General features: G+C 37.3%; 1 protein-coding gene across 2 annotated transcripts in view; it reads left to right on the top strand.

Moving 5' to 3' along the window:
• SPOCK1 (sparc/osteonectin, cwcv and kazal-like domains proteoglycan (testican) 1) overlaps positions 1-26,843 on the top strand; it is a 301,385-nt gene that overhangs the window by 97,244 nt on the left and 177,298 nt on the right. Inside the window, exons 3-4 of one of the 2 annotated variants that reach the window (XM_014948205.1) lie at positions 486-494; positions 3,590-3,635. In XM_014948205.1, coding sequence (XP_014803691.1) covers positions 486-494; positions 3,590-3,635 — 55 coding nt within the window. The remainder of the gene's footprint in view (positions 1-485; positions 495-3,589; positions 3,636-26,843) is intronic. The other variant, XM_014948206.1, reaches the window with a different exon arrangement.

Raw genomic sequence — 26,843 nt, 5'->3', positions numbered from 1 at the left:
TTTCATCCAAAATATTTCTTGGTTGCTGTCACCTGTTGTATCGAAATGGATCTATGCTTGGTTTTGCCTTCCCTTCAAAGTCCATCAAGCAAATAGTCTTTAAAGTCAGCTAGGGGAAAAAAATTAATTCTCTCTTATATCAGGTATGTAACAGCTGAGTACGTGGAAAAACACTTTCCAGTGGTTTTGTCAGCCAAAAGGAATTGAAAGTGCCTTTTTTTGGGTGCTCTACGAGAGAGAAATGTGCTAATAGAATGGCAGCTGGTTAATAGCGCAGCAGATGAAAACTGGGCCATGACAGCAAAGGTGGAAAGGTCAGAAAAGAAAGAGAGAAAATTATTTCATTTGGAGGTGAGGGTCATCTGAAATAAGTGATTTCTCATTTAAAAGGCCAGCGAGGAGAAAATTGATGAATGTTAACATGTTTCTGTATTGTTTTATTTCATTCTTTTTTCTTTTCTCATTTGTAATGCTTACGCATTCAGGAAGTTGAGGTAGGTTTTTCACTTTTAACTTGTAAATATCAATGGATTGAACAGAAGTATTTACAACGTATCATAATTCATTCTTTACTTTGAACTCTCACGATCAACTGTTAATGTTGTTATAAATGAAATGTATTGATACGTGTTAATTGTTAATGTGTTAATGCTCATTTATTAACGTGTTAATATTAAAATGACCTAAGTTTCATACATTAGAGCAGGCATAAGGTATTTTAAGCATATTAGTACCTGTCCTAGTAGAAAGCTCAGAAATGCATGGATTTCTGTGCAGTCATTTTTGTCGAGGTGTTTTATTGAATGGGAATGTTAAATCTCTTTAATCAAGCTGATTGTACTTTATATATATATATATATATAATGATATATGCCTGGAAATCAGTGTCATGACTAGGCACTGTACATTGTTATATCAGTGTGCTGTTTTTCTGTTGGAGGAAGTTGCAGTGAAATGATGGTGTTTGGAGATGTTAGTAGTTCCTCCTCCAAACAAAAATCATTTCAGGTTAATGTATAAATTTCAGCACCTTGCAGAGTATTAGCATGAAGCCCTGTGCATTTTTCAAGTCATAGCTTTATGTGGAATTTAAATGACACATAGATTTTCTGCTCAGCCATATCTATGGGGCGAATTCTACCTTTATGGTACCATCACCATGCAGTTACAGTTCTTGCTGGTATCACTGCCAAAGTGAAGCTCTACTGCTGTATTTCCTGTTGTCCAACTGGCATAAGTTATTTCAACTGCTATTGACCGTATTACTCTAATGTATGTGTAGTCATTATTTACTCCTATAAATAATGAGTTTTATATATTGAAAATCTCAAAGGTTTTCTCTATTCTACTTTTTAAGGTCTTTTCCATCTTTTTTCTTGTGTATTTTCCAATGTTATCACACCATAGTTTCAGGCATACTCTAAAATAAATATAGTTTCAATTTTCAAAAAGGAATACTAAAAAGGTCTGCATAAAGAAGAAAAAGAATAGGTTTATAGAAGAGATGGTGTGGTTTATATTTTTTTTTCTGAGGAAGGTGAATTTTCTGTAAAATATTCCTTTGACACTGAAATTGAGATAAACCCCCTTTCCAAGCCTTATTTCAAAACTGGTTCCATATGCCAACAGCATAAGAAATATTTCTTGGGATTTGAATTATTTAACAGTTTCTGATGCTGCAAACCCAGCAGCAAAGCAACACCTAGGAAAAGATTTAAGCAGGCAAAAAAAAAAAAAATATTGTTGCTGGAAAAAAATGATTCTGCTCAAAAAGCTTAAAACCCAACACATTCTAAAAAGTGATTTATGCTTGGTGAATTTACCAGTACATCATAATCAATTACAACGCGTTGTAGAACAGTGAGGGGGTTTTTGTATTAACAAAACTGTGGAATTGAAAGGCAAGTCTGTGATTCTATTTTTGGTACTTCTGAAGAAAAAGTATAGATACTTTTGATGTATCTGAAATAAATTATGAATAATAATCTTTGTTGTTATTGTGGAACATCGTCAATGTCCACGAAGTCAGTATAGACACTGAGCATGAATATACTTGAAGAAAGGAAGTACATTTTCTCCTGATGGTCCTGCAGAATCACATCCAGCCCTTGCCTGCCCCAGAGCAGAGAAAGAGCTGGGTGGCAGCCCACAGCTCTCCATCCTGTAAGCATTAGTTTTTCTGCTTATCAATCCAGCCATGAGGCTCAGAAAGGAATGTGCTGCCCTGAGGTGCATCTCCTGGTGTTCAGTGAGGGCATGGAGAGTCCCAATTCTTCCCATAACAGCCTGTGGGCTGTTCTGAACCCAGAAAGTAGGACATGCTGGCTTCCACGTCTCCAAAATGTTCCAGGTTAGGGTGACGGGATAGAATGAGGGCATGTGAAATTCAGTATACTGGAGATATACGGTAAAGAAAGCCCTATGGAAGACATAATTTACATGTCTTATTCACACTGATGGGTTTTCAGTTACCCTCCTGATAGGAAAAAGAAATCTAAGTGTCATTCTGGACAGCTTGATGAAGACATCTTTTCAGTGGCAGCCCTCAGGAAATGAATACAGAATACCAGATATATTAAAAAGGAAATAAGGATTAATATGCAGGAAAAAATTCAGATTTGTAGAAATCTTCCATGCTTCCACACTTCGAATACATTATTCTGTTGTTATGTTGCCTCAAAGAGGACACAAGTGAGATATACAGAATATGCTGGAACTAAATATAACAGTTGGGCTTGAATCCCAGTTCTTCAGGACTAGGGTTGATGGCACTCTGAAGTGAGGGAAATTTTGCCTTCAGGTGAATATTTGCTAAGTACATAGAATCCAAACTGATCCGACACACGGAAGAGGTTTCCATTCTTTCTGCAGAGAGGCTTGTTTGCAACAGAATAATCATCTGGCCAGGCACTCGTGACAGTTCCTACCTCCTCCAATTTAAATTCCGAGCGGAATTATATAAAACAGAACCCCAAGACTCTTGGCAGAATAATATCTTCACATCAGATCTAAGAAGATTTTAAAAATATAATAGTGGGAACAGTGACAAAAGTATTCACTGCAAATGCTCCTAGATGTTATTGTATTTTAAGTATAATATTGTACTTTAAGTGTAATGTTTATAATATTATTGCTGTTTTTCTGTACATTCACAGTGGTGTGATTTATACATATCCAAATGAATATAAACATTTTTGGATTTACTTTGCTGACCTTTCACCGCACCAGGATGGTGTGGATCATCTTACATTATCTGGACAATATATTGTTATCTTTATTATCAGAAGTTGTAGACTGATATGAAATAATACAGATTTATCAGAAAATATTTAATAACAAGCATACTTTGAAAAGCAATTCAGAAGAAAAATTTGAGGTGCTGAATCAAAGGAATTTCTTATTCTTTAATTTCTAACCTGCATTTACTAATGCTTAGGACACAACCTGCTGATAGTTTTATGTGATTTGAGCTAAATATGTTACGGTCAAAAGATGAGTAGATTAATTTCTAGTTTAGTTATGTTATATTGTACTGAAAAGATTGATTATCTTTTTCCTGAGTTTCCTTTTTTTTTTCCTTCCCATTTAGGATGATTATTTCAGAAACTGGAATCCGAACAAGCCTTTTGATCAAGGTAATGTTAGTGCACAGTTTGTGGTTGTCTTCTGCTATTTTGTGATATCCTCATATACTTTATGCCTTCCTCTGTCTGTCCCATGCATTAGTGAAGAGCTATAATCATACTTACATCACATTCCCAATTTACAGCTTGAGTTGCTTTATGTCTAAGGGTTTGACTCATCTCTGTATTTTTCAGCCACATTTTTAAATCCCCATCCATTCCAGTTTATATTCAATGATTATATATATGCTTAGAAAGGTTGTCTGTAACCATGAATCTCAGTCCAACATGCAATTTAGAACAGGTATCTTCATGTACGTTTTCTTTCATGTTAAAAACTTTGCTAAACAAATGTCATAAATGTAGTTACTGCATTTCTTAACACTCAAGGGGCCAATTCTTTGCAGTCAGATGTAATGTATAAGTTTTACGACTGGTTTTCAAAAGAAATGTGTGCGTATATGCTGCTGATTCAGATGAAGACTCTGTAAATGACATTTTGCACTTTATCTTGGTGAGTTGCTAAGTTATGGCGGTAGTTCAACAATTTCCAGGCCAATCACCAAAGGATAGGAAAAAAACCCAATAAAATATATTCTAACTGTTGTGTCCAGGATAGCACTGGAAACACAGACATGCCAGGAAAAAGAACTTGCTATTGACAAGTTAAAAGAGATCTCGGGTACCAACTCCATATCAAGCATTCTCTGCTTCGTGTTCCTCACTAGCAACAAACTTTTCAGATGGGATGGTAAGAGGCATTAATTGTAGATACCGTATATGAATGTGGCTGGAAACACCGGTAGCCCTGACACTCCCAGGTGTGATGGGTTGTGTTTGATAGCTAATGTCACTTCAGTAAAAACCACTGTACGCAAAGAAATCTCAGCAGATTTCTGATCCTCTGGAAGATGGATACAAAAGGAGTGCAAGCTGATAGCATGCCATAATTTTGTCCTTAGAATCAGAATATTGTATTTGTTATATTTGTCACTGACACGGAGATTCTATAACAGCCCATACCAGAGCAACCTCAAAAAGCATAATATGAAACCATTTCAGTCTTATATTTCATTACTTCTTAAAGCTTTCTAGAATGTATTTTCTTCAGGACAAATATTAACAATTACATTTTGCACAGCTTCTTTTGATTTGGTAGAGCCAGTTATCAGCTGTTTGATTTGTGGAGGATAACAACAGACAATACACAGTGCGGGTCGCTTGGCTTCTCTGTTTGCCTTTTGACAGCTTCTCATTTTTCCTGTTTGTAATGTTCAGTGAAGCTCATATAACTCCTGCTTGAGAACACATGAGGTGAGGATATTACAGCTGTAAAATCACAGGTAGATAGGGTTTTTTTTTCTATTGTTTAAGGCTTTTTTAGGATCCTGGATTTGTTTGACTCGCTTTGGTTTGTTATTGGACATCATGCCTCTTAAATTGTGTAATGGCAGTGTCCGGGAATTTTCTCCATAATGGAATTCTATACGTTTCAATCTACTTCTGCTCTTACATTTGTAGGGTTTTTTAACAGATATTATCCTAAAGTCATATAGAAAGGAATTATTGCATACACAGTAACTACAATACAAGTTAATTTCAGTCTTTTAGATCCATTGCACAGTCCATCTCTCTTTTGGATCCTGTGTTCAAAGTTGAGTGGCATTCCAGTGGAGTGTGAGACTTCCTTTGCCCTTCAGAATGTGAAGTGGCTATTTGGATATATCATTGTTGTGATTTTATGTTGAGAAGAGGTATTCCTGCAAGGAAATTGCTTAGGCAAATTATTGAGCAGGCAGGTAGATTTTTAAATTTTTTCTTTTTTTTTTTTTTTTTTAAAAAAAAGGGTTCATGGTGAAACAGTCACAGTGTGGTACACAGAGGGAAACAAGAAATTGGAAATTACATGGCCTTCTCTAGACCCTCTCCAGGCATGACTTAATTCTGGTGTCGTGGGGATGTAGCCAGTCATAATGGTTATAGAATAGTAGATGATATCAATGTTGCATAATTGTAGGAGGTGCCCAATAGTTTAGTTACTATTTTTTTAATAACTGCTTGAAAAAATAATTCATGTTACAGAAAAACATTTTTATGCCTCTGGAAATCAAATAGTATGCAATTATACTTGTGAATCATATCACAAATGAGAAGAAAGAGTGAATCACTTAAGAAGGAGAAAGAAAGGTGTGAACAGATGAATGAAGGGGTAACTAGATAAGTGACAGGCCGGTGGAGGAGAGGAAACCCCAAGGCTTTCTTTATTTGCTTTCGATTGGAGCTTTGGCAGTGATTTATTTTATGAACAGGAGTCCTAAGAGGGAGCAGCTTTCCTAATCAGACATTTAACTCTTCAAAATTAGTAAAGTGTTTATACCCATTGGGAGTCTCTGGAGGTCCTTTTGAAAATTTCACTTTACATCTATTTTTATATTTCTTTGCCAAACATGTTCTTTGTATTGTCTGTAGGTAGCTCGCAGGAATATCATTGGGGGCTTATACATGTTAGACCTGAAAAGTGTAGATTCTTTGTCTTTATGGAAATGGCACTTCAGTGTGAAAGGAAAGTGAAAGATGATGTTTTTGTCAAGGCATAAATCCACCGAGAGATTTTCAAAGGCAGTTGAGGGATTTAGGATTACAAATCCTATTGACTTCAAATGGAACTTATGCTCCTACCACTTTCAGAGGCCTTGTGACCCTCTGTCTTCCCAAGAGGAAAAACAAAAAGGCAAATCCTGGCAAAATATTGCAAAAAGATTTTTGAACTGACATGCTTTAAAACTGTCTTGTTCATTTTGTTACTGAGATGTCTGACTCTGGGCAAGAACACAAATCGTTTTACAGAATCTAAAATCACATGTGGATACCTTGAAGCGATACAAAAACTCTTTACATCTGTTAAAGATTACTGTCTCTTTACAAAGAAAAGGATCATTTCTCTTTCACTGTAAAATTTCTCCTAGACTATGGATAGTCTGTTGTTGGAAGGCAGAGTGGAGACTAGGTGATGCAGTCTCAGAGTGATACTCTGCCTTGCATGGAGATCTGTGTGCTGCTTTTGTCTCATTTAAATCTTACAAATGGATTTTATTTGGCCGATAAGTCATTCTTTTTGACAAAGAGGTCACTACTCTTGGCCACAGTAAAATTTGCCCTGACTAAAGGGTTAAAATAGGCACTCATATCTTTCTAAAGAGATTTCTTACACAAAAAAGTTATATTAGAAAAATGTTGCTTAGTTTAGTTACATAGACATGGAGCATGTGAGTCTTTAGCCCCTGACCCCTACGTTGTTGTCACCCACAAAATGAAAAGTAGAGAAATTGCATCATGTTTCTGCTTTGGGCCCTATGAATCAGATTCCGACAAGACTAATCCTCAGTTTATATATACATATAGGTATATATATGCGGATAAATGTATGCATACTATATAAATGAGTCTATATAGAGAGTACCATTTAAATATTGAGTGCGAAGACAAAGGAAGGAAGGAATGCTTTCTGTCTCTTTCCCAAATGTTTTCCACCACAGGTTTAATTTCAGTCATTTTCCAAGCAGAGAAAAACAAATAGAAGAATTTGTCCTAGACTCTTTATGTGGTGCAAAATGCAAGAAAATTGCTTAATCTGTCTTTACTCTTTCCTTCTCCATTCTGCCTGCCTAGACTTTTTTTTTCAATGTTATTCCTTTTGGCATTTGGGTGTTTAAGTGCTCCCTAGCATTGGAGATAGAAAAGTTTTTATTTTGTATCCTTTGGGGTTCTTGTATCCACAGAGCCTGTGCAGATCCTGCAGTAAGGAGCTCTAGCTCACCCCTGTGAACTCAGTAGCAGCTCTGTGCTCTCACCACACAATTGTTATTTTGAGAGATATCCCAAAGGCAAACGTTAACCTCGCAACACCTAGGGTCTTCCTGCAGTGATTGGAGAGAAGAAACTTCTGCAGTGGATCAATGAAAACAGCCAGCTGCCTCCCTCCCTGGCTTATGTGGGAAATCTGAGTCTAAAAACACTAAGCTAAAGCACACTTGTGAGAACATCAACCCTTTGGGACAGGCCTACAGTTTTTTATGTTTTAAATTTATTTCTAGACTCTAAAATTAAAATAATCTTTGACTATTCTAATTGTGAAGCCCTTATATGGAAGCCAGGCTGTCAACGGACCATAAAGGAACTGGAAGGGCAGGGTTTTGAAGTAACTGAAGGTGGCCTGTACCCGCCAGAAGTGATCTCACAAAGGCAGCTGGAGGATTTAATGTGTTTAGCAGATTTAGTCAGCGGTTTTGCAAACCAGCAGAGTTCTGCTTCTAGGCTTGTACTTCGTTTGTGTCTTTTGCAGAAGAGTCTGCTGGGTCCAACCACGTCTATATTCTTTTCCAAAAGAAAAGAATCGCATTGAATGATTTAATTATGCATTTTAAAAACAATAGCAGTGTAATCAAGCTGCCTGCTTTCTACTTGTAATTTGGAGAGAAATACCTGCATTTGTGTCTCAAGAAAAGAAATACCTTGTTTTGTAAAAAAGCATCCATGACTTTCACTAAAACCACCCCTGAAGAGTCACATGAGGTATCTTTGCATAACATGCCTTTTCAAGGGAAGTCGACTTCAATGGTTCAGGTGCATCTTGAAGGGTGCTTCAGTGATCAGAATATATTTTTAGCTTAGCTACCAGCCCAGCTTTTTATTCATCTTGAACCCAGGAGGAACCAATACAAAGGTAAGCATCTTACCGACTGAGCCAAGCTAAGGAGGTGTTTGGACTGTGGAAGGCAGGAGAGTGAACAGCCTGAAAATGATTGCTAGTCATGAATATTGAACTCAGTTCTGTCAGAGTTGCAGAAGCCAGAAAGCAGAAGAGTGGAAGGGGCAGGTTAGTCAGGGTTTTAAAATATGAATCAAAGGGTTTGGTGGTTTTTTTTTTCTGACAAGGTCATTTGAGAGTTCTTAAGAAGCTTGACAAGCTGACTTGACATACTTTCTTAGTGTTCTCCATGTGCATGGGAGAAAGAAAAGAGGGAATCGGGGAGAAAGTTTAGCATAATGTCCTTAATTCTCAATCAAGAGATTTTGGTATCGTAATTAAATGTGTCTGATACTCTGCCCCTATTCAGACTTGTCAGAAAATTAACTCAGTAAGGCTTTATGTATTATTATAAGTGAAAACTGTTAAATAAAAAAATAACTTATTGAAAATCTCTTTTAAAAGCCAACTCTTATTAGCTGTAGTAAATTCCTCTACAGACAAATAGATGTTACTAATTTTTATGGTAAGATGCACAAATAAAGAGGACATTTCATTAGGTTTAAAGTTCCTGGAAGCAGTTTGGAATGGTGTCCAATTTGCTTACCATATGGCTTTTTTAAAAGCATCGTTACCCAGAATGTAGGAGTTGTGGAAGTAATGGGATGCACTGTGTATTGCAGATACATAAGCTCTGATTCAAAAAATGTTTAGACCATTGAGTTGCCTTTATTATTACCAAGGCTATAAAAGGACACAGTAAGAGGGAGGAAAACACTTGATTCTGTTATAGTGCTGAACTTTTCCCAAATCTATGCTCAAAACCATCCACTGAGCTGAGGAATTATCTGTTCAAGTAGGTGCAAGTTGCACCCTTTCGATTTTGATTGTGACACTGGCAGATGATTGCAGTGGACTGAGCTGGCCTGACTCTCCTGTCCTGACCCTGCCTCCTGCACCGAAGCAGAGGGACTGGCTAGAAACAGGGTACAATTTTACCCATCGCTGATGACAGCAATCCTGAGTGTTCCAAGCTGCCAGACTTCTCAGGAAAACAAGCTCCTGGTAGAAATAGTCTAAAGTTTCCCCCTTGTTTTCCATCTTTGTCTTTTTTTCCCCACTGGCTTTATTCCCTGTCCTTTTCCCCAGCAATGGAGAAATCTGGACCAAGGATATTACTTCTCAGGGCTTGCATTATCTGCCCTGGGGGCTGGGAGGAAGAAAGCGGGGGGCTATAAAAAAAATCATCCAATATTCAAAAATCCCCCCTCTGCACTGTGTGAAAATCTTCATCTGCTGGAATCGCATCTATCAATGGCTGACTCTAATATCAGACACGCTTGTCTAGACTCGACTATCATTATTAATTACAGACATGAACCTCTCTATCATTTCAAAGAATTCTTCTTGAGCACTAATGAAAGCCTGAACTGGCAAAATACCCTCACTTTTGAAGAGGAAACACTGCTTTTGAGTGGATTGAGCCTCCAGCGTAGTATAGTCTGTGACTTTCACAGTTGAGCAGCCCCATGAAAGTGAGTTTGTCAAATTTAGAGCTTTATATCTAGAGATGGAAGCATGAATACCAATACATCCTTTCCTTCTACATTGTACCTATATCTTTCCAGTGTCTGACTGGCAAATCCAGACACCATAAATGGCCTCCTGCAGCTGTGCAGAATAAAGTTTGCCTAAAATACATAAGCCTTCCAAAACAAAAAGGATGATAAAAAGAAGCCTGTGATGCAAGATGAAAAACTTAGAACCTACAATTATTTTTGAACATGTAATTTTCTGTTAGCCCAGTTAAGATGTTCTTTCACAAAAGCCTGAATAAATTCCTTTCAGAGAGTTGTTTAATACTGTACACATCTCTACCCACAAATATATGTTAGTTTTATAATAAATGTTTTCTATTACTGTGCCTCAGATGGCAGATTTCAATTGAATAACTTATTTTGCAATTTATTTTTTGACTGTGGTTGAATTAGTTTTAGAGGCTTATTCATAGGACAACTGCACATGAATTATGTTTGTAAATCTTCAGTAAATCAGTACAATTTTAAAACATGCTAACTGAATCAACAGCAAACAATAGCTAAGATGCAGCACATGAAATATTCTGTCTTCCATCAAATGCGTTTCAAGCACATATGGCTGCTTATATCATCCAAGTGGATGCACATGGTTCCCTTCATGTGCTAGAAGCATAATTTTAAATTCCCTGTAAGCTTGTAAGTAACCAATTTTGTCATTAACTATGGCATCAGAAGTGACAGAGATGGGCCCTGTCTGTGATATGGCTGATGTGCTTTGGGCTGAGACAGCAATCAATAGGTTGCTTGGCTAGAATTTTGTTAGCACTTGGAGAGCACTTTGTTAGTTGTGTCAATAAGAATGCTGCCTTTCTTTTAATATCTCTTACTTCATTGACTGTGAAACAGATATGATTTTTAAAGGTAAATTCATGCCTCCCCATGCTCACCTGGCTCTCAATGGAAGTAAACACATTTTTGGGAATATCCCAGGGCCCAATCCTGCTCTCATTGACATCACTTAGAAAGCAGAGATCTCCTTCCCTTTGCTTCAGTTCAGGATATAGGAGTTCATTTTTAGAAACCTACCTAAACCTTTTAAAAATTAAGTGTGTTCAGAAAATACATGCCTGCAAAGTTTCCTTTCTTATTTGCTGTAAGAGGGACCCCAGTGTATTACTCAAACTAGCTACTTTGGTTTGGCCTTCTTAAATCCCAATACAAACTGATCAGGAACAAAGTCTCCAGCTTTGAAATATTATTTGACTTTGACTATTGGATGGTATAGCAGTAGATTTATACTGCATGTCAGAGTGAGTTTTAAATCACTAGCCATTGAGAAGAGTAATTTGCACAGTATTCAAACATGTTTACATGCTTGTGAGTTAATAGGTGATTACTAACTGTCATTTGATTCTAATTGAAAAACAGGAACTCCTGTGGAGAATAAAAATAGAAGGCAGAGTGAATATGGCCTTAAAAAAAGTACAATGCAGAATTTTTAGGAAGAGAAGAACATCAAAATAAAGAAAAGTTTTTTCAGATAATCAGATTTCAGCAAACTGAGAATTTGTAAGACAGAAATTAGAGGAAGAGCAATTAGGATAATTAGCATTTCCTCGATGAAGAGGGCACGAACGTGAATTATCCAAAAGCCAAGAGCTTGGTTAATGACGAGGCTCTTAGTGACTGACTGCAGAGGCAAGAAGTTGTAAGAAAGTGCAACTGGATTGAACTCTTAAGGGAGCACAAATGGTAGCCCCAAACTCAGAGAGCTAAATATAAGATGAGATGTTTGGCAAGGATTTAAGAATAACGACTTTTTACAAGTGTATTAGAAGGAAGAGCAAGAGCAAGAAAAATGATGGCTCAGGGCTCAGTGGAGAGAGACTCTTTTATAAAGGCATTGCTGAGAAGGCCACAGCATTGTTACCTGTCTTTGCTCTGGCTTTCACTTCAAAGGTCAGCTGTGACCAGGTGGTGGTTGTAGTTAACGTCTTCAGCCCAAGTGTAAGATTCTGGATTAGGGAAAAAACAGGCTTGAGTAAATTAGATGTTTGCAAATCAGCTGGAATTGATCTAAGGCTGAAGTGAATTGGCTGAAATAATTTTAAAGCTACTAAAAGTTATCTTTGAAAATTTATGAGATTGTAGAAGATTGGGAAAAGGCAAGATGCATGCATATTTTTTAAAGTTAGAGAAAGGAAGAAAATAGAAATTTATATTCTGTGAGTTGAACCTAAAATCCTGAAAAAAAGTATTGGAATAAATATTAAAGCAAATATTTGTTAGCATCGAGAAGATTAGGGGATGAATAAAGCTGGTATGGATGCCAAACTAAACTGATTTTCTTCTGTGTCAATTACAGGCCTTGAGACTCAGGGATAAGCTTGCAGTATCACATATCTTGACTTTAATAAGGCTTTTGACATTGGCTTACATTACTGTCTTATAAGCAAGTTAAAGAAATATTTTCTAAAAGAAATCATTATGAGGTGTATACAAAATCTGTTGGAAAACTACATTCTGGTAGTAGTTGATAATGGTTCAGTTTTATGCTGGAAGGATAAGTTGAGTAGGGTTCCTCTGCGATCTGTTTTGGGTCCAGTATTATTCACCATTTTCATTCAATGGTAGATGTTGAAATTAGTATGCTTATTAAATGTAGCACAGCAATAAAATCCACAGTCGCCTTAAGAAATTTAAGAAATGGTCTGTAAACAAGGATAATTCCGTCTGGGCAGATGCAGAGTTCTTAGGTAAGAAAAAATCATCTGCACAAAACAGGATGAAAAACAATTGGATAGTAATAAATTCAGAGAAAAAAGGTCAGGGGATTACAGTTGATTACAAATAGAACATGAGTCAACAATGTCATTCTGTTGCAAAAAAGGCAAATGTTGCACTGGCATATGTAACTATGAGTAATCCTCCGGCTCTAGTCAGTGCCAGTAAGACCTTGGCTGGAATACATTGTCCACACTTGGGTACCAGGCTTTGAGAATAGTGTGAATTAACTGGAAAGTACCCAGAGAAAAGTAACAGATATGATCAGGGCTGCAGAGAATATAATTTGTGAAGGAAGACTGAAGGAGAGCAGCATCTCCTCCATGGAGAGAAAATGAACAAACAAAACAAAACCAATAAGAAACCCCAAAACAACCCATAAATCCTGTTTTCAAATGCATAAAATTAACTGCAAAGTGAAGGAATCATTCTCTGTCTATTGTGGATACAACAAAGAGCAATATGTTTACATTGCAGCAAAGAAGATTAATTTAGCCTCCGAAGACTGAAGGAGAGCAGCATCTCCTCCATGGAGAGAAATGAACAAACAAAACCAATAAGAAACCTCAAAACAACCCATAAATCCTGTTTTCAAATGCATAAAATTAACTGCAAAGTGAAGGAATCATTCTCTGTCTATTGTGGATACAACAAAGAGCAATATGTTTACATTGCAGCAAAGAAGATTAATTTAGCCTCCGTAATGACAGCAATACTTAAGCATTGGGAGAGCTATTTTAAAGAGGATGTAGAGTCTCTGTCTTTGAAGGTGTTCTGAAACGTGTTAGATAGATGTCTTGCAGATAACGACACATTGGTGGCTGATGTAGCTATGGAGAAGGGGAATGGAATCAGGATCTTTCCCAGAATTGCCATTCTAGCACTGTGATTCTGTGATTGTATGTTGATTAATGGAAACCAGCTAATTTTGTTGAAAGCACAGACGAAATGCTGAAGAAGGTATTTCTTAAAATAGATTTCCAGTCAAAGCAAAGAAAGGAAAATAAATGAATCGATATCCTTGACAGACATTTTGGCACCACCTGAAAAAATACAGGTTCTCATTTGATGGAAGTAATGTGCCTAAACTTCAAGATAGATGCTCACCATGGTAGTCAAGGGCTGGCAAACCTCCATGAATATAAACGGGGACTGGCAAAAGGCAGCTTGTTTTCTCTGACTGCTTCTCTCTCTCTCTTTCTAATATAGAGTCAGGAGAACTTCCTATGGATGATTCTGTACTTGGGTATTAGTGGGGGATTTTGTCCAGGTAGGAATAAAGGGCATGCTCTAACCCAAATGTTAAAGATTTGAATGAAAATCAGTTAACTATTCTCTTTCAGTTCATTAGATAAAGCATGGCAATGCATGTGTATTTAGGAATTAAATTTCCTTGTGCTGTAAAACTAAGTGCCCAGGTCATCAAAACACTAATTGAATCACAGCTTTTTTTCTTCTGGTTCTTTTTGCTTCAGATTAAAAATATTTGCATAAAATGATATTATTTCTCCTCTAGCTTTGCAGTCCTTGGTCATTTGGAAAGTTACTTTAAACTACAAAATAATGCTAAACAGTACACAGCGAGATGGATAGTAAAAGTTTTCATATGTATTCTGGTGGTGGTGGGCACTAAAAAGCTCCCTAAGCTTAGTATGTTGGAAATTATCAGTTTGATAAGCACTGTTTAGTCATTCAATCATGTTCTGTCTTTTATCTCTGTGTCCTCTGGTTCTGATATACCAATGGACCTGGCCATTGATGTGCATCTCTGTGTTGTCAGTTATTGCCTGACAGCTTTCTTTAAAGGTCTTGTTGACTCTACATACATAGTCTTTAAAGTGTAGGGACAGGAAAGCTGTATCTGAAGACCAGAATTTGACTTTCACTGTCCTTTTTGAAACCCTTGTTTGAGGATTTCATCTGTTTTATCTTGGGGAGATGAGTAAACAGCACTGTTGTCTATATATATATGCATCCTTTAGCAGTACAAGAGAGATGCATACAGATGAATTGCTGCCCCAAAATCTGGAACTATCATGTTCACTTCAACCACAAGGCAAGACAATAGAATCAAATCTAATATAATAGGTTCTGTTCCTGAGATAGCTTTAATTTATAAACTGAACAATTGATTCCCTTAGTCCCTCGCTTGCCATTTTTGTCCTTAACAACAGATAAACAAACTTTGTGATAAATGGATGTACAAATAAGCAATGCTAGGGATCATTGCACATTACAGTGATCTTTAATGCAATATAAGTAAGCATTATTGTAATTATTTTAATCTGATACATCAGTGTGTTCATGGACTCTCTCCTTTCTTTTAATTGCTGGGGGTTCATCTTCGTGAAGGCCAGAGCACTTGAAGATTACCCAGCTAAGAATATGGTCAAGAGCCAGGTCGTCAGTGGGGAATAGTGTTGTTGGGGTGAAGGCTGCAGGAGCTGGCAATTTCTGATAGTGTCGTTTTGACTGGGTTGAGTTGGGAAGAGATGAGGACAAAAGAGAGAGCTGAGAGAAGTGGAAATAAAGTATGCAGTAGATGATGTTTAACATTTGGGGAAAAAAAATCAGATAGTTTAATAATGAATTTTCCTTGTGACAGTCCTTCAGCATAGCTGATTTTTACCTGTCCATTAGTATGCTCTCTGTTTTGTCAATCTAGCAAAGAGGAAAGTGTCTTTTGCTTGCTTTTCTGAAAGAAAAGGAATTCTGTGATCTCTGTGCAGCTTTTAAATTAAAAATTATTGTTTTGAATTAAAATACTGAATCCAGACTCTTCAGACCTTAAGATATGAAGTTTTTATCTCACTACTAGTTAGTATTCAGTGAAAGAAGGGATGGAGTTTAGGAGGTTGCTGGAGCAAGGTAGTACAAGATGGAAATACTGCTTTCTGTGGGGTGGGGAGGCCAAGAAGGGAAGATTTAAAGGTATGTCTGGAGCAAAGGTTTTTCTTATGAGAACATTTTTTTTATTTTTGTGATGTCTATGCTAAATTCTATTTTGATATCTCCCTCCATGTGTTTGTCGAGTACGTTGGCACAATAAGGTGTTTCAAAAGGAAATTATTAAAAATTAAAGTCTGAAATATTCACAAGCATGCTTTTTTTAAAGCACTGCATAATTATGAGGCCATTCTTATATGTAGGCACTTTTTTAATGATAAGAACTCTTAGTTTGAGAAATTAATTTTCAGCATGCTGACTAAATAGAAAAGTTCATTAAAATCTTTGTATGGCCTGTAGTAGGGGGCTAATAACGGTGTTTAGTCTTGTATTCCAATTATGGTAGATGTGAATTAACTAGTATTTTAATAAAAATTAGTAGTAGCATTTATTTTCCATTGAGTGGTGTGAATTTATATGACGTGTCTGAAACATAAAGAGCCTAGGGTGTGGATATGTGTGGTGAATGGATTTTATTTTAATGAATTATAATATAATTGCCCTGTCTTGGCAATTAAAGTTGGGCTTTAAATCTTAATTCATTAATTCCTTCACGTTGTTTTTTTTTTTTCTTTGGGGACAGCGGAGGAAGTACTAAACATTCCTTTAAGCTTATAAAGCTGGAAGACGTGTATGACAAATAGATTTAAAACGGATTACTAAGAGGTAGAACACAAAGGCAGAATTTCATCAGTGTCAAATTCTGCTCTCAGTTATGTGCAGGCTCTTTGGTGAAGTTACAGTGATTTAAATTCAGCTTAGACTTGCATTACTTGGATGGAAAATGCATGCTCCTTGGGTAGTTCTCTTTTGCAATTACTCTGATATAAACCTGGCTACTGGGCATTTGTATCATGTGCATTTACCTATCCATATAGACATCATATATTATGAGATTAGTGGATCAGTTTGGGCCAAATTAGCTTCACCTTTATAAATGTAGGTGAATTGCTTGTCTCGGCTTGTGGATTTAGCCCACTTCTCCTCTGGCAGATAAAACCAGAAATACCTAAAACCTCTGAGGGATCGGGAAGCCGCCTTCTTGTCTCTTACCCTCCCTTAACACAGTAGTCACAGCACTGTCTCAGATATCTTCATCGATTCTGCTGGAGGTGCACTTCTGAGTAGTGACCAGTGCCCTAGTGGCCTTGCTGTCCCACTTGTATGTGTGTGGGCGTGTTTATTTTAGCAGAATTGGACTAAACTGGGGATAAGATGATGGTGTCTGAGGTATCTGGCCGTGTTCTTCAAATGTTTATGAATTATCCATAAGGCCACGGTTTTGAAGGAAGTTTTGAAGTGAATAAAGCACATGAAGCAGAAGGATTATGCATGCTGCCATTTTGTAGTTTTGCTGTTCAGTGCTGTTTTCTAGAGGATGACTTCATAGCAGAGGCTGAAAAAAAGATCAGTAGTCCAACCATGTGACCAGATCTCTGAAGTCCAGTTTCTTAGCATATATACCATAAAGAAAGAATCTGCGGATCCAGAGGCAGTGATGAGCTCAGCATGATCCTGAAGTTTGACAGGCTTAGGTCTGTTCTTCTAAATACTGGCTGACACTGTTCTGTGCTGCGTCCTTCCACTGAAGCAATTTCACACCTCATCTGCTAGAGATGAAAATGGCAGGGAACAAACTATAAATCCAGCAAAATTTTAGTTTAATAGATATATCATCCTATCAGAATCTTTTCATATAAATAATTAGTTCCTCACTTCCTCGATCCACTAAACTTGCAAAGCTTTGGAAGTTACATGGGGTGATGTTATCTTGAGAGACTTTCAGGGAGTTAGCTAATCCACCCCTTTCCTCAAGGTAGCAGCAACCATATCTGCGTCATTCCTCATGCTTATCCACTGTGTTCTTAAGGACCTCCAGTGCAGGACACTTCAATAGTCTCCCCAGCAATTTATGCTGGTACTCTCCTATCTTAACCATTGCATATTTGTAACCTGAGCTTCCCTTTTTGCAATTCAGATCTTTGAATTGAAAATTTTGTCTTCTCTGTGCCATTGATGTGACAAAAAATTGGGTACTACCTCATATATAGTGACCTTTTCTTTATATGAAGGCTTATGTTATGTTTCCTTTCAGTGCTGTCATCTTAACCGCACATGTGTTAGTTCTTCCTCACCGATCACTTGCTACCCTTTTTAGCCTCTCTCAAACTGATCAAAATGGGGCATTTCAAACTCATGGCAGCAGGTACCAAAAAACCAGGTGTTTTAGAAACTATAAGGTCCTCTTCTGTGTCTGATGGTAAACCTTTGTTCATGCCTGTAAGTTTCTATGTACGTGTGGAACAATCTATGTACATGTGGGCAAAGAGGTGAATGTATTTGGTGCTGATTTTGCAAGCAGGCAGGATCAGAGGAGCAAGAATGATATGCAGGAGGATTTGAAACAGCACTTTTACATTCTGTTCTTTCCAGTTAAGCTAGATAGCTTGAAAGAGATTCTTGTCACATCCTCCCAAGATATAAAAGTGGTAACACAGTTTCTATCATGAAGAGCTGTCGATATGTTTTCTAGGGACCATGCCAGATGCTTTATGGTTCCTAGTTCCTTACTGCTAAGACATCTGGACATTGGAGCATGTGTGTGTGTTAAGATCTTAATTACACCGTCCAGTGATAGAACTTGCACGTGCAACTGGGACTGTTACAAATTTAGCATATTATCTTTCTTCATTATAAACCTTTTTGCATGTAAAATGAAAGAGAACTTGGGCATTTCTTTCCTGCCCTTTGGATTTTTCCTAGGATTGTATCTTGCATAAATTACACAACACAGTGTTTGTGTTCCTTGTACTCTTCACCAAAACCTTCAGACTACAGTTTGGAGCAAATAGTGCTTCCACGTTGTTTGAAATAATTTCACCCTCATTGCTTTCATCTGGATAAATAATCCTTTAATCCATGCTCGGAACCAGCAGATCTTTTATTTTTTTAATGTTTTGCTAGTGGATGCCTATATTATGTTCTGGTAGTGCAGATAAAGTATGATTGATCAGTTTATCAAATGACAGTTATTACTGGCCCATTAATTCTGACTACGCCAATGATTAGAAGTACAGATTTTTACACCTAGGACCAGTGATTATTTTTTTTTTGTAATACGGATTTAGAAGATATTTATGCAAGCAGAAAATTGAATCAGCATTGCTATCAGTGCATTAAATTATAGCATTTTATTAGAGAAGAATTCCTTTCAGAATGTAACAGTAGATATAGATAGAAAAAAAAATGCATGAGGATTACTAGGAAGGGTTTAGCATCTTTAAATTACATTTTGAACTTTAAAGTATTGTGCATGCCCAAAATCATTCCTTTTGCCTGCAGGATATCACTCCTATATGATTTATGTGTGTTCAGTGTGCACACCTCTCTCCTGAATCACTAGATGCTAGTGGTGATTTAGCTTATGTGCTTTGATTTGTGCAGTTTGAGATAGCATGGTGTCCTGAATCAAATTAAATAAAAGAAAGGAAGGCAAAAATTCATTGCTATATGGAGGGTTGACTTTTTTTTGTGTTACAAAAAATATGAATCATTGATGTGACAAAGAAGAACTCTGTTACTTAAGCCCGACTCTAGCCTGACTGTGAGCAGCAAGACTGTGACTGGAATTTCTGTACCAAACCACTCTTGTCTGAAGAGTCCAATTCAGCCACCGACTGGCAGAGTTAGTGCAGGTCAGGCAAAGACAGGCTGTGCAGGTTAATGCCATGCTTTTCTCTACTTCCCTTCTCTTCCATAGAATTTCCTCATAATGATTTGCACAAAGGTACGATTGCACACCAATTAGGCATTCTTGGCACCGAAAGCTGCATAGAATTTCCTCATAATGATTTGCACAAAAGTACAATTGCACACCAATTAGGCATTCTTGGCAACCGAAAGCTGTCTATAAACTAGGTGTCATAAAGTGAGCATAGTTTCTATTTTCCTGGCATAAAGGCATAAATGCTCAACGCTTGACGGGAAAATCAGTCAGGTTTGGTCAATGGTTGTCTTGAGGGAGGCCTTCCATGTGCAACAGGCAAGAAAATGAGTGCATATGTTGTTCTATATGTTGTTCCACTCTGGATACAGCCAGAGACTGCCTGAGAATGTCCTCACTCCAGTAAGAGCAACCTGTGAGGATAAGTTGAGTGGAAAGGGTGCTGGTAAACAAGTAGCAGAGCACTGGATCCAGTTAATCGCTGCCTTCAGGTGCCTCAAAAGTGTGTGTTTTATGGAACAGGGTCACCGATACACAGCAAAAATCCCTAATGCATTGCAAACTCCTGTTCAGTTAATTTTTTATTACCACTTCTTTAATATAGCTCTTGTTTGTTGATTTTAGTCTATTTGCTTGTGTAGCAAATGATGTTTCTCATACATGCAAATGACCTTAAACAAGTTAGGAACGAGCTGGGACCACAGCATAAAGTGTCAGAATTTTTTTTTCTATTGGTTTGCTTGTGTGTTCCTCTTTTTGGTCTTTTGTTTGCAAAACCTTTTTGTCTCATTCTGGGTATACTGGAAAGTTAGCAAAACTGTTCTATAGCTAAGGATCCAATCTATTTGAGAGAAGTAAACATGCTTCATCCCTAGAATGTCCATACAGTGGGAATCAGTCCCTTGTCTTTGTCATCTTCCTGCCAGATTTGTAGCACATCTGTTAGTGAAAAAACCATCACAGCCACCTTGTACTTAAGACTCTTGATGGGTTTAGTTCATAAAAAAGCAAATTTGAAGGTGAAGGATTGTGTAGTATAAATTTCTTTATGCTAAGGAAACTCTGACTGCTACGGCATCTTTAATCTCACAGAGGAAAATTATAAAAACAATTGCCAGAATAAATCTAGATTAATTCAAATTGGAAATTACACGTACATTTTTAGAGAGTCCTGCTAAATTGTGCATCTTTCTATAATAGAAAATAAATGGAAAGTTACAGAAGATTATGTAAGTCCCCATTCCTGGACTTTTTCATAACATTATGTAGACAGGGACACTAGATTTTCAAATGGTTAAATTTAGCCTTCACATCTGTGAATGAATCTGTTTCCAAACTCCATGAAAAGTTAGATTGAGAATGATCTGTGAACTCTGCTATTTTCTTTGCCTTTTATGCCTTTTATTTTATTCTATTACTTTTTGCTCTCTCCATCCCAACTATTATTACCTGTTTTCTTACTGCTTGAGCTTGGATCCCTCTCACCCATGTGGAAGTGCTGATATGGGCTGATGGCTCCCATTAATGTTTCACCAGTATCTTTTTGTAGGAGTGGGTATGTGATCAGACAGCTCAGATTAGCCCCTATGTTGTGGGCAAAACAATTGATGATATTTTTAACGTTTAAAGTCATCAGAGAAAAAGGGAAAGATAAGACTATGAAGCAGCAAGATACTTCCATGACTGTAGGGCAACTGGGAATCATAAATGAAAGGCTTGCTGTCAAACATTGCATGTCTACGTGGAGTCAGCAAATAGTAATACTAAGAACACTGTTAAAAAAAAAAAAAAGAGCTAAAAGGTTGACTTTTTACTGGGAGTCAGAACTGCACGTTCCAGGCCTGAAAAATAAGGTTGGTCCTGCAGGAGTTAAGAAAAAAGAGTTTGTTTAAATATGATCTCACGCTGTTATGCTTAACTAGGTAACTAGAAAAGCAATTAAGGGCAAAGCATCAGCAAGGAGACCTGCCAGAATGAAAATGAAACTGAAGATTACTGTTGTTTACCTTCAGCTTCTCTGAACTGAAATTACTTTTTGTTGCTTCTGTATTCAAACACAAAGACAAGAGCAGTTTAATCTATTTTATGTCTTTTCAGAACCTCCTGATGGGAATGATCATTTTTCCAATCTACCTTATTTGCTCATAGAAAAATAGAAAAGTGGCCAAAAGAATACATTATTTTAATATGTACCTTCAGCTGCAAAATATAGCCTTTACAGTTTCTCTCAGTTTTCTTTCTTCTTCTACACCATAATTGTCACTCCAAACATCATCTAAAATGAATAATGTGTACCTTTATTAGGTTGTCACTAGATTTGACAGTGTGCCATTTTTTGTAGATGGATATAGTAACATTGGTCATGTTCTCATTAATTCCTCATATTAAGAAGTGTTAGTCTTACTTTAACATATCCCTTCAATGGGATTATAACCAATTTCAATAAAACCAGGTAATTAGAGAAGATATTGTTAGAAAGGTCTGAATAGTTTTTTTTGCAGCTGGAGTTGATCACAGAAAAATTATTAGCAGTATGAATATCATACACTGATGGCATGTAAATACACATAAATATCCTTCATGCATTCCCCAGAGCCTCTTTGTCTCACATTTAGAGTTAAAATACCTAAAGATTACCAGGAAAATGAGGGTGTGTCATATTCATACTCAAACTGGATAGAATCTTATTCCTTGAGGATAATTAGCACATTCCTCATTGTGTTTTTGTATTGAAAATTTGTAGCCCAGTTGTTTCTTGCAAATTCAGACTCCCAGAAATTCATTATTTCTTTCCAATTACAATAAAACTTCTACCGTATGAAACCAGCTTATCGGAAACAAAGCCTTTACCTTGGTTCCCTGCTTTTCATATTCTTTCCTGGTGGGTTGGGGTATGGTCTTTCCCATCTCTTCCCCAAAGACAGCAGCTCGGTAGCAGATCATACAGGGATAGGGAGACAGCAAGAAGTGCTTTCATCCTCTCTTCCCATCCATCTACAGGACCTAACCTCAACAGAGGTCTCGAAGAGCTCATATAGCTCTAATAGTTTGCCCATGTTAATCATAACCTTCTGAAGAAGGCGGTCTGATTCCTCATAAAGATTCCCCCAATACTTCACCAACCCCCCTGTGCTGTAATTTGTCTGTTGTTACTTATTCTGTCTGCATAGATACAGAGAACAATCTTCAAGGATAACTGCTTGCTTTATGACAAGCATTTGCTCATTTCAAGACATATCATGGCTCCCTATCGAGTCTTTCCTTTCTTGACTAGTCCAATCTATTTCCTTCTTTCATTTCCTTACAAGTCATATTCAAAATTTTATCAATTTTACTGTTCCCCCCTGAACTCTTATCCTCATTTTATCCTCTTATCCTGTATAGCTTGTTTATACTTTTAGCCAGACAGAAATGCGTTCCAACTGAGGGCATCAACAATGCTTAATAGACCAGAATAATTATATCCCATGTTTTAGTTAAGACTTTTCTGCTAATACACCCCAGTAAAAAGAATTTCCTTTTTTTGCAGCAGCTTGACAGTTTTGATTCCTATTCAACCTGAGTCCATTGACACTCTGGGATCCTGTTTTCTGTTATTTCTACCTAGTCAATCCCCATTTTGTATTTGTTCCTTTGATTTCTGCTTTGTAATGATGCTGCTTTGTATTTGTGTGTACTGACTGTTGCCTTATTCATTCCTCCCATTTCCCAAGATCATTTTTCACTGTAACCTCCAGAGCATGACAGCTCCTTTCCTCATTTCTGTGGCTTATAAACCTACTCCCCATTCCATTATCCAAACAGTTGATCTGTCTTTTTTAATCTCAAAATGCTTCCTTATTTAACTGAATCATACCAATTAGCACAAAGTCCCTCACGTGAGGAAGACAAACATAAAAAATGAAACTCCTCAGATCCCTGTGGTCATTGTTGTGCATGTTATGCTGGCTGGGTGGTTTTACTTGTTGGTGTCTGGGGGGTGAGGAGGGATGTTTTTTGTTTAGCAGTTACTCAGAGTTATCCTGGTATTACCTACACTCTCTGAGGACTGAGCCTGCCCAGCATCCACAGGAGAGGAGCAGATGTACCAGCTTCACAGATCCATGGGAACAGGATGCTGATCCAGGGTACTGTTTGTTCTCTTTGGCAAGGTGATTATCAAACTGGTCAAAACCCAGGAGCCTGGTTCTCCCTGGTGGGAACTGAGCATCTTTCCTGCTGATAGTGTCTGAACCTAAATCAAAGCCATTAGGAGCAAAGAACTAGTTCCTTAGTGCTGGCGAAGTGACAACAAGTCAAAGTGGTTTTGTCGGGTTGTTTTTCCAAATCATAGACTGAGCTGTTGAAAATTCCCTAACAAGAAGGTATTTCATGTAAGGAAAATCAACTTTCTGAGGCTGATAGCTGCAACAGTCATAGAACAGCAAATGCAAGTCACATATCTTCCTACATAAAACAAATTAGAGAGTGTGTCCTTTATGCACTGCCTCTGTGTCCGAGCTGCCCGGTGCATGATGGTTCGGGTCAGTACCAGCCTGTGGTTTTGTTGTGGGAGGCAGTTGCACCACTGAATCCTGCAGTTTCTGTGCCACCAGGGACCAGAATATTACTTATGGCCAATCCTTCCAGCTTTAGAGCTTCTCTATGTCAGCAAACTTCCAAATCAGGGTGATATGATTTAAAAAAATCAAATGCAAATATGCTGAAGTGAATCATATTTACAGCAGTATTTGATGTTTTTCTTTGCATATCCCAGTTATCTTTTCACTAGCTCAGTAGGAAAAAATGTCAATGCTCCTCACACAGTCCCATTATCATACGGTCTCTGCTGTGAAGCCCGAGTGTCAGTTATGTGAAATGCACTGTGATACCCATGTGGTTTCACTTTAGCCTTTAACGATAGCAAGGCATAGATGGTATGTGTTTAATTTGGTCAATAGTTTAATTTGGTCTGCAACTTAATGACATTTTAAAATATAGGCTGGCATTTCTGCTAGGCTACCTGCCATCATTTTTGCCTTGACATGGCAAATAAAGGCTTACTAACTCAAGGAGGAATTAGCATGAAACATGTCTATCAATCTCCATAAAGAAGCATTATGTAGTAGAATTTTATTAACTCTGAAGTAAAGGCGGTATAATTGAACAGAAATGTGTGCAGCAACTGATAGGGTTGTCTTCAGAAATCCTCTGCAATGCTAGTTTTCGTTCTTTTTCAGCACAATTTTAATTCTAGCTTGCATTTCTTTTTTATCACTCCTCAGCCTGTGGACAATACTAAATATTTTATTTTGAGGAGCTTTGCAGAATAACCTGTGTTTCTTACCCGTCAAAAGCGACTGACTGACCTGAAATCAGATAAAGTGCACACAGGAAGGTACATTCTATCACCTCTATGCTGCAAAGTCACTGCTAGTTCAGCTGGCTGTTATTAGCCCTATCTGGCAAAATAGTTCAGAGCATCCTATATTGATAGCGAAAGATAAATGTTACAGTAGATGCACTTTAAAAGTTCATTCCAATTTTAGAAGCATTACAAGTAGCTGAAATAGCCAACATTTTAGGTATGAAGAGTATCACTGGAATTGATATTACCTCTGCAAAAAGATTCTGAGAATCTGTTATAAATTGGCCTGGCTATTATGAACACATCCTACTTTATAGCATTATATACCACACAGCATGTACACTTCAGAAAAAGAAGGACATAAATTAACCTTGCAAATGGTTTCATAGCTTGTATTAAATGAACTGCTGTGAGTCTAATCAGAAAAGCACGGAAATAAAAGAGATTTCCATTGATTTCAGTGGTCTTGAGTTCAGACCCTATGTCTGTGTGATTGTAAAAGTCATATTGTGACACATTCAGGTGCTAAGAAAATTAACATCTCTTCTCTCAGTTGCTTAACATTCGAAGCTGTATGTTTTCATGTTAGTTAGACTCAGGAGTGCCTTATGCATCAGTGTTACTCTTCCTTTCCATGCAGAGCTCCTGTTGACTCCAATAGGAGCTTCATGCATGGAGTGACAGTAGGGTCAGCCTTAAAGATGTTAGTGAGCAAGAAATGAAGCGTATTACACAATCTTGATGACTTTTCAGTCTTTATATGAAATAAGATTGAATTAAGTTTTTCTGTTGCTTCTAAGATGCTATTTTACAAGGTTTCCTATAAGTTCTCCATCTTTGAGTCAAAAGCGTTTGTACCGATGGGGTATCTGTAGCCAAATTGTTGATGTTACCAAATGTTGAGGAACACTGGTCATCTTCCGAGTCCTGCAAGCCTTTAGCTGAAATCCACAACATTGAAATCAGAATAAGGTTTTTAGTTGCTTGAGTAGATCAATGATTTCATGGTACAATTTTTAGTGAGATTAACATTCTGAATTTACTTTAAAAGCATATCTAGTCCTTCATATAGTCCAACAAAATAACTGTCCTCAGTCTCTGGAAGTATTTTCCTTTCCTCTCAAAAATACTGAGAAAGCATCTTTACAGAATGAAGGAGTTGTGTTAACTTTTGTTTATTGCTGCCTAAAACCTAGGTGTGATTTGCTGCACCTGCATCCTATGGAGAGAGAACTGACTTTGGTTGAGAGGTGCCCTAATGATACTTAAACTCAGCAGCTTTTCCATATCCTTGTACTACTCTATGGTAACAAGCAATTGATTTCTTTATAAGCTGCCGAGCTATGAAGGGGTAAAAATGCGCAAAAGCAGATGAATTCTTTGCAATCAGATGATTAGAGACACAGCACTTGAAACTGCTGATTATTAAATCCAGACTATTTTTTACTTGCAGCTCTTTGGTTGAGGTACCCCAGAGGCCAGATACATATGACATTAATAATTCTTAGCTATCTGTTGCATCAGTTCACTCCATCAACTTTATATGGCACTTTGTAGAATTCTTTGTTATTGGGTTCAGGACCCTGGATGAAGCAATGCTGTGACCACCTCATTCCTGTGAGTTTCCCCAACAGAGACTATAGTAATGAGATTGCTAATTGCTTTTGTGAAATGCTTCAGTTTGATGATATGCGCAAGTAACCATCTAGATACATAGAATCTCAGATCCCTCACAGGAGAATTCCCTTGATTATTAAAGAGACAACCTTCTCTTTTTTTTAATTTTATTGAAGATACAGATTCAAATTGTACATTTTTATTAGAGATATTAAAGCCTGGTTTTGCTTTGCTTGGTCTCAGTGCACCAATATTTTTAAGCCTGCTAAATGCTTCTACTTTCATCACTGATGTTTGTGTGTCTCAATGTTTCCTTTCCAAATCCTCATTATTGCTTTCTTAATCCATTCTTTTTTTTGTTCTGGGCATGATAAAAGCAAAAAAAAAATCCATCTTTTTGTTTGTTGCAGCTCACTTGTGTCTTCACTTATTGCACTCTAAGTCAGGTTGCCAAAACTCAGCATGTAACTCAGTCTTTGGATCTGCAGCAGCTTAAGCCTTTCTAATTCCTAATTTA

This window comes from Calidris pugnax, unplaced genomic scaffold (genome assembly GCF_001431845.1).
Source record: "Calidris pugnax isolate Ruff unplaced genomic scaffold, ASM143184v1 scaffold27, whole genome shotgun sequence".
Taxonomy (NCBI): domain Eukaryota; kingdom Metazoa; phylum Chordata; class Aves; order Charadriiformes; family Scolopacidae; genus Calidris; species Calidris pugnax.
The sequence above is the reverse complement of the archived record's forward strand: the minus strand, read 5'-3'. Positions and strand labels throughout refer to the sequence as shown.